The sequence below is a fragment of the Heptranchias perlo genome, chromosome 19 (assembly GCF_035084215.1).
Source record: "Heptranchias perlo isolate sHepPer1 chromosome 19, sHepPer1.hap1, whole genome shotgun sequence".
Classification (NCBI taxonomy): Eukaryota; Metazoa; Chordata; class Chondrichthyes; order Hexanchiformes; family Hexanchidae; genus Heptranchias; species Heptranchias perlo.
In genome coordinates, this window is record NC_090343.1 from 17,456,100 (window position 1) to 17,468,676 (window position 12,577).

The 12,577-nt window shown below is 40.0% G+C and overlaps 1 protein-coding gene across 9 annotated transcripts in view; it reads right to left on the reverse strand.

Moving 5' to 3' along the window:
- The window catches only part of LOC137335195 (band 4.1-like protein 1), a 230,893-nt gene that overhangs the window by 65,623 nt on the left and 152,693 nt on the right, over positions 1-12,577 (reverse strand). For all 9 annotated transcript variants that reach the window (XM_068000402.1, XM_068000406.1, XM_068000403.1 and 6 more), the window contains exons 4-5: positions 9,501-9,605; positions 1,301-1,343 (exon numbers count right to left, since the gene is read on the reverse strand). In XM_068000402.1, the coding sequence (XP_067856503.1) occupies positions 1,301-1,343; positions 9,501-9,605 (148 nt within the window). The remainder of the gene's footprint in view (positions 1-1,300; positions 1,344-9,500; positions 9,606-12,577) is intronic.

A 12,577-nucleotide genomic window follows, 5' to 3' on the forward strand; every position in this document is an offset into this window, starting at 1 on the left:
TCAACGGATGTTAAAATCATTAAGACAAATTAAAGTTTAAAAAGCACAAGATAAAAGGTTTTAAAACACCACTTTGTTGAAAAGGCAAATTAAATTATAATGAATACAAACAAACCCAGCCTATCTGGATAGCTTTAAATTCATGCCAGTTCTCATGTACTATGGCACATCTTTATGGGATTAGAGTAGACAGGGCTGATGGCCGGCGCGGACACGATGGGCCGAAGGGCCTCTATCCGTGCTGTATAACTCTATCATTTCCCATTCCTCAATAATTGTAAAAACAAATGATTAACATTCTGTTTTAGATTTCCTAAGAGGTACATCTCAATTTGGGCTTCAGATTTAATTTGTACGACTGTCCATAAAGCATCAGAATTCCATATGATATATGATGGGACAGTGTTGTAATAATAAGAGAAAGATAATCTCACACTTGTCATTTAATCTTGAAAATGATGCTTTTTAATAACTCTGGAGATAAATTTGGTTCAGACAGTTTCAGATATGATGTGGCCGGCAGCATGATATCTCAATCAAATCTAGCTCAGCTCTCCTCATTTGCACCATTATACATGCTCTGCACAGAAAATAAGGCCACAGATATATATATACACATATATATATATAAAAAAGATTTCAGCATGTGCATCAGATCTGCCTGTGCTTTATTTTTAAAAACAAAACTAACCTAGCAGACAAACCCTACTTTAAAATGTCTAATCGTTTTCCAAGTGGGAAGGATTTGTCACAATCTACTCTCATGTACTTCATAAGAACAGTCCCAGTTCAGAAAAGTACCCTTCGGTATTTTTATACCAAATTGACTCCAATCAATTTGAGTCTTGCTTTACAAGCAGGGATAAATAAATTAATTATGACCACTGTGAAAATGCAAAAATGCAAATGCAACAGGATGGTTGATGTGCAGTTAACCAAAAGTGACAAGAAAATGACAATGAAGTGTACACGTGCATAAAAAATGGAGTAGAGTGACAACAGAGGGGAACTGATCGTAAGAAAGGTGACAGCATCAAATCTAGAAGGACAGCAAATCTATTGAAGAGAATAATAACTTTAAATGATAGTGACAGTTAGAGACATGGCAGTAAGAGAGATGACAATAATTGGGCTCTGCTGTATATGAGAATGATCACATATCAAATTCAGTTCAGTGCACATTGCCAGAAGTTAAAAGGCAAAGAAACACTTAAAAACTGAATTTATTGCTCAGTACAGCTTTTTTGGTAAATGGATGGTATTAATGTTTGTTTCCAAGAAGGAGGCATAAAAGACTCACTCCGAATTTGTTTCTTTATATCTTTTGAAGGGTCCAGCCAGTTCTGAAAATACAAAAAAATCATCAAAAAGACCGCACATAGGTTTCCAGGCACACAAACCTTCATACACTGAAGAGGTAACATTGCCTGTGACTCACATTCAATTACAGCTGTTAATAACATCAATCTGCCTAAAGTTGCAATCGTGCTATTTATAAAGTTCATAATTAAATATATAATTATAGGCCCTTAAATTTAATTGACATTGCCAAGTATTCTTATTAATGTATAAATATTACCCATTGTCAAAATGGTTGTACTTAGAATGTAAAATGGAGTCAATTATCAGGCAAGAGTTATACAGGGTTAAATTGGTTAAGCCCCAAATCCGGACGCAGGCATCATGGAGCACGATTAGCCCAGGCCCGGTGGTTCTGATGCAGGCAGCACATCAAATTTGTGCTGCCTCCTCATTTACCTGATAGTAACGCAGCATGGCGGCCCATCTCCAGTTTTGGCACTTCTCACCAGCAGGGGGGCCCAAATCTCATGTGAGTTGCTCACACCTCTTAAAGGCAGCCTGCACCTCTTAAAGGCAGTCCGCACCATATATATAAGAGCAAAATATAAGATACGGGTCTGCACGGAGATCAGACATCGTACATGTAAAACACCGATGCAGGTCCCGTCCTTATGTTTACAAACTGATGAGTTATGTTAAATCATTGAATAAAGATTGGGCACTACTGAATCCCACATCCTCCAATCTGCATGCCAAACCTCACCAATCTACCAATCTAAGTTTGTACCTGGCCTGCGAGACAGCGTGCACCAAGGTTCTGTGCTGATGCGCTGGAGACCTTGGTGCAAGAGGTGGGCAGATGGAAGGGCATCCTATATCCGCAGGGGGGCAAGCGGCCCTCCAGACATATGCTCAAGTAGGGGACGAAGTCAATGTCAGGCGCGTAGCACCACGAACATGGATGCAGTGCAGGAAGAAGTTCAATGCTTTGACATGAGTTGTCAATGTGAGTGAGGTCATCTGTCAAGTGGCATCTCCTACCAACTGCACCATGCACTCAACATCCCCCATCACCCACCTACCAACAAATTCATTCAATTAGTACTCAACTCTTCCAATCAGATGCTTCCTCTCACCCTCACACATTACTACTGTTTCAAGTCGCACACCCACAACTCACAGGTCACACACACTGGCAGCTATTCAACCATGACAGGCACATCACCCAAACGTCCTGCAGGACATTCACCGACACACGTCCCACTTTCTTGCAGGAGAAGGTCGTGCATAACGGGAGGCAGCAAGTGACAGTGGCATTTAACCCCTCGAGCCAGTTCCGCCATTCAATGAGATCATGGTTGATCTGTGACCTAACCCCATATCCCTTAATATGCTTGGTTAACAAAAATCTATCAATCTCAGACTTAAAATTAACAATTGAGCCAGCACCAACTACCGTTTGCAGAAGAGCGTTCCAAACTTCTTCCACCCTTTGCGTGTAGAAGCGTTTCCTAACTTCACTCCTGCAAATCCTGGCTCTAAATGTTGGGCTATGTCCCCTCGTCCTAGTATTCAAGTATAGGAGACCTCCAAAAACAGGTGCAACTGCATCAGCAGCCAGATGCAATAATCCAGCAACTAACCTGTAAATCCTGCATGATCCCTTTAAATAGCGCTCGGGTGGGGGGGGGGGGGGGGGGGGGTCCTCCAGGCCGTATACGACACGTTTAGCTGGTCGTGGTTAAGACAGTGCGTTGGCTGCAGCGTTAAGTGCCAAAATGGTGTCTATCCCTTTAAATCAGCGTTGCACACTGATCTAATGCATATTCTCGTTACGTTACATGCAGCCGGCGTTCGTTATCTGCGCCTGCGCAAACCCCTTTACCAAGATGGCGTCCGGCGCATACAACGGGTGCTACATGGCCGAATCTCTAGCCCATAATTTCTATGTCATCAATAAATGGAAAAAAACTGAACTCTAATTATTTTGCCAAAATGTGACGAGGACTGCAGATATGCCTGCCACTGTAATAAAAGTCACATGTTCTTTGATAACATCAAGGAGTCACGGTCTGAGACACACGCTTTAAAAATGAAGAAACTGTGGCACAGTGAAACACATTATAACAACAATTCGAAGCATGCTTTTTTCAAATTTAAAACTACAGAAGTATTTGAATATGTAGTTTTGAGAGTTAAAAATGTCCACAATAGCTCCATTTATTTGACTGCTACATTTGTTTATCTTCATGAAAATAGCAATTTTTGCTGCTCAGAAACCAAAAGTATGTATGACTGTAAATGAAATCATATTCTAAAGCCTTGATGGATGGTTTGAAAGTTATATTCAACAATAGGGAAATCCCCAGATTTGTTATCACTTATTTTAAGCAGGCCTCTTCTCAGCTCTAATTTTCTGACCGATTTGGATCTGCATTGATTATTCCCATGAGCAATTACAAATAAATGCTTTCTAAGGCAAGCTGCACTTGTAGTTATCGTGAAGCTTTGTGTTGTTTTCTGTTCCATTATAAGTGATGCATTACACAAAATATTACAGTTCTAATGTACTGTTTCACCCATTCAACGTAAGTTTGCTCGCAATTTTCCGAATAATGTCAGGCATATCACTGAGAGAGATACCCAGCAGAGCCCAAGTGCTTCCTCATGGGAAAGGGATCAAAACTGAAGGGAACATCATCCCACCTCGAAAGCAACATTGGCAGAAGCCTGGAAATAAGGTCTCTGCTCACCTACAGGGAGATAGTTATTTATTTTGTGTTTTAGAAATCTAGATGAAATTTTTTTAATAAAGAAATCATGGAGTTTAAATCACCCTAAGGTTCAAATCCAGATATTTCAGAAGAAATTGAATTTTGGCTCAATTTGAATGAGATTACATGTGGCCTATCCTTTTAAACAGGTTTGCAATGCAGAGGCAGTGGGGTAATTTGCCAATTTGCCCCCTCTGTGGGCAAGTGGACCTATTTTGAAAATCACTGCAAATGTTTGTCTGACTACAGCAGTTGGAAGAACATAACTCACTCCCCATGTATTATTTTTTCTTCTCCATTTCGTAAGTCAGTCAGACTTTCCTGGTGGCTCATCAGTGGCTGAATTCCCTGCTAATCCATTGGGTTGGGATCTGTTTATATTGTGGTCTGGGGCGGCTTGCTTTATTTTTGCATCAGTCTTATTTCTTTTAATGATTTTGAATTCAGACCATCAAAAACATTGGGTGGGTTGGGGTGAGAGAGAGTATCCAAAATCCAAATGAGGTATTTTCCACAAAGCTTAACCAGTGCTGAATTGATTCTTGCTGAAGCTGCCTTTTTATAATCATTACAATGGTTAAATGGAGTTAAGAGTCAACTTTCTACACCATTGATAATAAAATACTGGAATTGTATTTCATGAAGAAATGCCAATAATCCTTAAATGTATATGACCATCTGCATTATGACCTATTATCTCTAATTATCCTGCATCTCAAACTCTTTGAATTTTGTCCCAGATTGAAGCCAGTTGTGACTGACCATGCACCACACACTTACATAAAACATAACCTGACTTCACTTATATGGCCTTTCTTGCATAATGCCAGTTAAGGCAATGGATGGAGTGACTGTTCTGACATGGAAACTCTAAAATGGTATTTTAAACTTTCAGATACTAATCTACCTCTAATTCAGGCAGTGTCACCACTTGTAAATCGACGATTATTCCAAATGGCTTGCACTCCCTTAGTAAGATTCATAATTGTCCCGAAGTAAATCATGTTTTGAGATCACTAGAACTTGTAATAGATTGAAGGAAAAAAAAATTACAGGTCTATGGGGAAAGAGCAGGGGAGTGGGATTAATTGGATAGATCTTTTGAAGTGCTGGCACAGTCACGATGGGCCAAATGGCCTTCTCCTGTGCTGTACCTACAACGATACTATGATTTTTAAATTTATTATACTAAAGCTATTCTATTCAATTTAGACAATGATATCTAATGTGTATTCCGCCAAAGTTCCCAAGTTTTATTATTACTCAACACATTCTATTTAAAAGAGGCAGTGAAGAGAATCTTCCTCTCGTTGTTTGCTAGTTCAATTTAGATGGCGGTATATTGGGTGTGGAAGCAGTTAATCGCTGATTGTATATTCTGCTAGAAGTGACTTGGGCTCTGTGAGTATCTGCCCATATTCTAATTAGGCAGTAATACTGCCTGAATGTTCAAAACACTTGTAGACAACTGGCATCCAGCAGAACACCAGAAAAAAATGTATATGGCTGAAGCAGGATGTCAAATCTGTTGTGGGACTATCGATGCGCAGATCCACATAGCTTCAGTATTAGATCTGGACTGGAGGCAGCAGCAATTACTTTTCACTGGAGGTTGCCTGGTCCTGTAAGCTGATGCAGGTGCCTGAATCCTACCACAGCAGCCATTTTCTACCTCACCAGTGGTGAGCTCCCACTTGCAGGTGGCAATACCAAATATTAAAAACCTAATGAAATAAGATTGACTCAGGAAACTTTGCTGGGGTTAGTTCAATGGGTGGAATTCCCGACTTGTCACACTGCCACCAGCAATCATACCAGAGCAGAAAGTCTCAGCTATTCTCATTAGCAATGATAACATTTTTCATAACTATCACTGTTTAAATATGAGCGAAGAATTTTATCTGCGATTGTTTGAATGTTTTATTCTGATTTCTCAGTGATCAAACCATGATTACAAATTTATTTTAATATCTTACTTTATTCTTAAACTAAGGTTTGAATTCTTCAGTCCAAAGGATAAAATTCTAAAATCAAGGCTCATCGCAACATTTCCTGCTCTACATCATTCTTTCCCAGGATCTAAAAACTATGGAATACCTTGCGTTCCCATTTTCCGACAAACAACAAGCTTTTAAGAATGGACAAAATTCACCTGACTGGGGCAGATAGCTGAGTGACAAGCATCCTTGCTGCATGTCATAATCTAATCACTACTTTGTGTCATCTTTGCTTCTACTCTTCACCTCTTGATTCCCCAAAGCCTTTCCACCATCTACAAGGCACAAGTCAGAAGTGTCATGGAATACTCTCCACTTGCCTGGATGAGTGCAACTCCAACAACACTCAAGAAGCTCGACACCATCCAGGACAAAGCAGCCCACTTGATTGGCACCCCATCCACCACCCTAAACATTCACTCCCTTCACCACCGACGCAGTGGCTGCAGTATGAACCATCCACAGGATGCACTGCAGCAACTCGCCAAGGCTTCTTCTACAGCACCTCCCAAACCCACGACCTCTACAGGCACATGGGAACAACACCATCTGCACGTTCCCCTCCAAGTCACACACCATCCCGACTTGGAAATATATCGCTGTTCCTTCATCGTCGCTGGGTCAAAATCCTGGAACTCGCTTCCTAATAGCACTGAGGGAGAACCTTCACCACACGGACTGCAGCGGTTCAAGAAGGCGGCTTGCCACCACTTTCTCAAGGGCAATTAGGGATGGGCAATAAATGCTGGCCTTGCCAGCGACGGCCACATCCCATGAACGAATATAAAAAAAAAATTCAGATGGTGAACTGGACTTACCATCGAGGCTAATCAATAAAAAAAATCTTCTATGTCCATCTCAATTTATTGGTATTTAGTGAGGAACAGTACAATTACTCTAAGCAGTACAGATGAAATGCAATATTGACAGCCCAGACTGTACACAAATTGTCATAGAGAATTTGGTCTTTATTTTGATGTAGAAAACTGAAGCTATAAGCTGCTTGGCTACCAGCCAAAAGGTTGCAAATTGGAATCCCGGGGTTGTCCAACACTCAAAACCCATTTGTCTCAGTCAGGTGAATTTTGTCTGTTTGGGTGAGCAAACGAGGAGCTACTAGGGAACAAGAGATCACTGCATCTTTTAAAGGCAAATTGGATATTTGAAACAGAGAAAGATATAGAGCTATGAGAGAGAGGATCAGCTCTAGTGAAGAGTCGATACAAAAACAATGGGTGAAATGGACTCCTTTGCTGTAAACTTCTATGATTCTTACCTGATTCACCTGGGGAGGGAAACATTCATCATCCCAAAGTTTCCCACTCAAACTGTGCCTTCTACTGGGAAATTACTGATAAATGTCATGAAGAGGTCTATGACCTTGATCATGAAACCATCCTGACTGCAGATTAGAAGCCTGCCAGGAGAAAAGCTTTGGAATTTTGCAAAAAAAAAATATTTTTCAATATCCTGAAAACACAAGAAAAGGGATGATATCAGCACAACCATTCTTCTAAAATTATTTTAGATGTGTGCTTGGGAACTGAGAGGTTTCCAAAAAAAAATCAAAAGCAGTTGAGTATTGGCCTGGAAAAGAATTCAGTTATATTACTAAATGTCTGCCTTGGAAAGGCCTTGAACCAATAATTATTATATGACTGTTACTGACAAGCTGCACTATCGATTGCCTGCAATCCTGCAATACTGTACAACGAGAATTTGCATTTAGATAGTGCCTTTAACATAAACGTCCCAAGACACTTCACAGAAGCGTAATCGGACAAAAATGGATGCCAAGCCAAAGCTTGGTCAAAGAGGTGGGTTTTAAACAGGGTCTTAAAGGAGGACAGGGAGGTAAAGAAGTAAAGAGGTTTGCGGAGAGAATTCCAAAGCATAGGGCCGAGACGACCAAAGTCATGGCCACCAATAGTTGGGTGAAGGGTGAGGGAAGTGGGGGGGGGCATGGGGGAGGAACGTGCACAAGAGGCGAGAGATGGAGGAACAAAGAGTTTTGAGGGAGAGTTATAGGGCTGAGAAAAGCTACAGAGGGATAGGGAGGACCGAAACCACAAAAGGGGTTTAAACACGACGATGAGGATTTTAAATTGGGGCATTGGGGTACCAGGAGCCACTGTAGGACAGCAAGAACAGGGGTGATGCATGTACTGCGGTATGTCCAGACCTACCAACTATCCGTACTTTGGGAAAAGTTTGTTCCACACATGTGCGGAAGAAACTAACCAGCAAGAATCTGCATGCATGGAAATTTTTATTCTCAAAGACTCTATCCAGACACGCATGCTTCAACAATCGATATTATGGTTCCATGAAAATAAGTACACAAAAAATCCTTAGATCCTGAACCTGGTGGTAGAAAAAGCAGAGAATTCAGGCGTTGGGATTGGAATCAAACTTTTGAGGGAAGGAGAGAATATGACAAAAGGTAATTATGCACACATATATATATAGAATTGAGTCTGGTACATGTTAGAGTCCATCACAATTCAAAGTGTCAGAATTACTTAGAAAAAAAGAGAAAGGCGGCCAGTCATTTCACGCTGGTTTCTTCTAATCTGGAATTTAGAAGCACCTGCCAATCTTTAAACTTCCCTCACCAAGAACAATTAACTTCTAATTAACTGACCTCACAATTTTGCTATTAACAGCAATTAGACATTGTAGCCCTAAAGGGACAGGGCAAGTTAAACGTAGCTGTGCTTCAGCAGCAGAAAAATATGTATTGTGCATTCCATGGTCTAACACTCATGTTCTTATAAAACAATGTATCACCCAACTTGCTTTGAGCAATTAAATACCAAATATTAATAGAAATATGAAAATATGTATACAGTGAATTTTAAAGAGAGTAGGGAGTTGGCCTAAGGGCTGTGATGACAATGGACTCAACGTGCTTAATGCAAGATGGTGGGCTGGTGTTGGCTAAGGGGTCTGAGGGAAGCAAGGCAGATGACGACGTTACAGGATGGTGTAAGCTGCATGACAGCAGGTCATGGATATAGAAACAAAAGGAGAGGCCTAAAACAAATATGTATGTGTATATGGAAAAAGGGACCCACTTCCTTTCCTTTCACCCCTTTTGTAAACTTCCCTCCATAAGAACATTTAACTCTAATTGACCAAAGGATGTTGGTATTTACAGCAATTAGACTCTGAAAGAGATAGGCCAGGAATGTACAAGCACCTGACAACTACAAACTTCTCCAAGAACAATTGACCTCTGTGCTGTGAGAACTGATGTCACTCATAATAGTTCCTCAATGTGGCAGCTCTGTGTGTGTGACAGTAGGACGATTACTGTAATTCTGAGTGTGTATGCTATATTACCATATGGTAGATTGACAGTATGACTCAAAGAATCAAGGAAAACATAATCACATTTAGTAATAAGTAGAATCACATAATTCACCTTCTGACTTTCAGAGTCACAGAATGTCAGCCCATAGTAGTCCTTTTCCAGCAGGTTGAGGTGTTCGCAGACCAGATCAAACAGCACTTGGCCCTTGGCACGTTTCTGTGAGTTTGAGAAAAAGAACAGTGTTGCAAAACATGGACTGGCAATTGAAAGCAAGTGTATTCGTCAAGTTAAGCATGTAAAATCCATTCTCAGGGCTCAACCTTCAGAAAGAGATTACAGGAGCTGGTTTTCAGCACCAGTTACTCTGTAAAACTATCTGCTGTATGCAAATTTTCCATAAATCATCTCGGCAAAGTTTTTCCAATATTGGATCTATATTTCAACAGTCAGAGTTGTGGGACTTAGAGGAATCTGTGAAGAGTGCAAGAGTTAACGTGAAGTGAGAGAATCTGATTTACAAACCCCCTGTGGCCCTGCTTCCTAAGATATGTGACAAATTCCTTACAGCAATTGTGCTTTGATCCAAGAGCTCTTCTATGCGACAAAATGTTGTGAAAAAAAATCCTTATTGAGCATTTTGACTATTGCTCATGTGTCAGTGGCTCCATATAATGGATCTAAATTTTCAGTTGGTATTGGGTCAAGTGTTTTATGACCTCCACAAATCAGATTGGTTCCAATGTACATTTCCAATGGTATATGCTAGGGGTATGTTGCCCTTGTAGCAGTCTTCTCATCATTTTTGTGATATTTACACCGCATAATTCCACAGAGATGTGGCATTTGGGAAAGAAGCTTGTTTGAAAGAAGCAGTTACATGTTTCAATGTTTCCGCGTTAACAGAGATGTGCAAAAAAGTTACAATATCTGAAAACCGTCTGAAAATCAAAGTGATTTGTGACCAGAGGTGCAACTATTGATCAGCAAGGCATGTTCCACTGTTGCTGACTGGCAAAACAAGCTCAGACTTCAGCAATGAGTGGGTGGCGATTTCATTATAACTGCAATATCTGTATCATCCATTTTTTTCTCTCTGTTCGAAGTGGAGATATTTGATTTGTCTCAAAAGGGGGCTATTTAAAAGGTTTTCTGCACTCATTTGATATTTTTGCTCGAATTCCTGCATTCATTTAATGTTACATTTCTCAAACTCCATTATAGGTTTTGTTGACTGCAGCTTCAGATTTCACTTTTAGATTTCTTTGGCGAATTGTTGAACTGTAAAACTACAGAACATTGAAAAAAAGTGTCAAAAGCCTTTGGAACCCATTTGCATAGAAACAGATTCTTACTAACTTGACAGCTAAATTTTCCCAAAGGCAACAAAGGTAACAGCCAAATATCCTGAATTAGTTAAATGAACAAATCTTTAAAATCTATGTAGCAGTGAACCAGCCTTCTCCCTCTTATTTCTTCACACCTAAGCTAACTTATTGTTTATTGGGTTCTAATTTTCTTTGGTAACTCATTGATTGATTTGTTGGGACAAAATTGCTTCAGTGTTGTTTTACCACATTGGTTAATCCGTTTAATTAGAAACACCATCACCTTCATCAAAATGAAACCTGTGATGTTCTGGGGGCTGCAATCAGTAGTAATATCTTTATGGACAATTTTTCATTGTTGTCTTCATTTTTAAGCTTTATTTGCTTTCAGATTCCTGAAACTGGCCCTGTTATTCTGAAAACATCAAAGTACGAAATGTTCACTGATTCTCTCTGTATCTGCAATATTGCTTTTGTGATTCTAGAAAAGCACGCATGAATTAAAGCACCAGAATTTAAAGGATGAAATGCAAGAATTTTAGTTCAAACTTCTCAAGTCATCTCAAATTAATGCAAACTGAAAAGCATCTCAAGGCAAAATGCACCACCGAATCCAATTTTAGATACTAGTCTGAAGCTGACCTCTCTTAAAGGTTTATGATTTGTTCTGCATACAAATTTTTCTTTCACTATTTCAAGAAGCAGCTGATAACTCCGAGGGTTGTGACAACAGCAAAAGAACAACATAGGAAATAGCATTCACAATCAAACTGTCACAGCATCTCTGCAGTATTAAGTGACACTAGATTATTTGAACTGGCTCAGAATCTGTTTTACCTCTCATAATGCAGCAACACAAACTGTGCATCCCAGTTTCATGCTGCTACGCTCCCCTCAACAGTACAGCTTCAATTCTACCTCTTTTTCTAACATAAAAAAAGCACTCTGGCTTTGAAAGTACACTGCGCAAACATCACACAAATACCTAGGGGTAGATTTTGTGCTTTGGGCACAATTGGTAATTGGGCAGAAATTGCACCTGAAAATTGCGATGGTTGGGTTACAGTTCAAGTTTCCACTAAAATGTATTTGCATAATCTTCCATGAACCAGCGCAATCCAGCAGCTTAATAGAGCGCAATCGGTTTTTTTTTTCTTTGCAACAAAAAATATTCATTGATGTATTTAAGAGCAGTAACCTGGTGCAGTTTTATTAATGCAGCTGAAAATGGGTTTATCACAAAAATTAACAATTTTTAATAAGAGTGTCCAGTCCTCCACCTGTGAGTAACCTGAGTTTAAATCACAGAAAATGACTTAAAAACACTATACTGAACCATTTACTACTTTCCTTGGTGTACACGTCAGTTTCTTAGATTAAATATTTAGTATGTAAGAATGTTTAAAACGTGTCTACTAGTGCCTGTGCGCCTAAGAAAACTAGTTTAATTTGAAGACCCTCCTCAAACAGGAGTAATCAGCGGAAACTCACCATCCTCGTTATTTCGATCGTGGGGGCCATGGCCAGATTTGTGGGCGGGCCGGCTTCAGCGCAACGATTTTTGAACCAGCGAAAAGATCGTGGAAACTCGAATTACACTGGACTTTATTTACGTCCAGCGTAAATAGAAATTCCTCAATCATTTGCACTGGTTCGGCCGGATTGCACTAATAAAACCACATAGGAGGTGATTTCATGATTTAGCACATAGTGGGGAGTGCATCGTGGGAAATCATCAACACAAAACCTATGATTTTTTTGACCAGACAACAATGGATGGAAAATCATGGACCATGCGCTCCAGATTTCCTGAGATTCATAGCCTATGAATAAAGCTCCCCTCCGAGAAGCCCATTTTGTGTT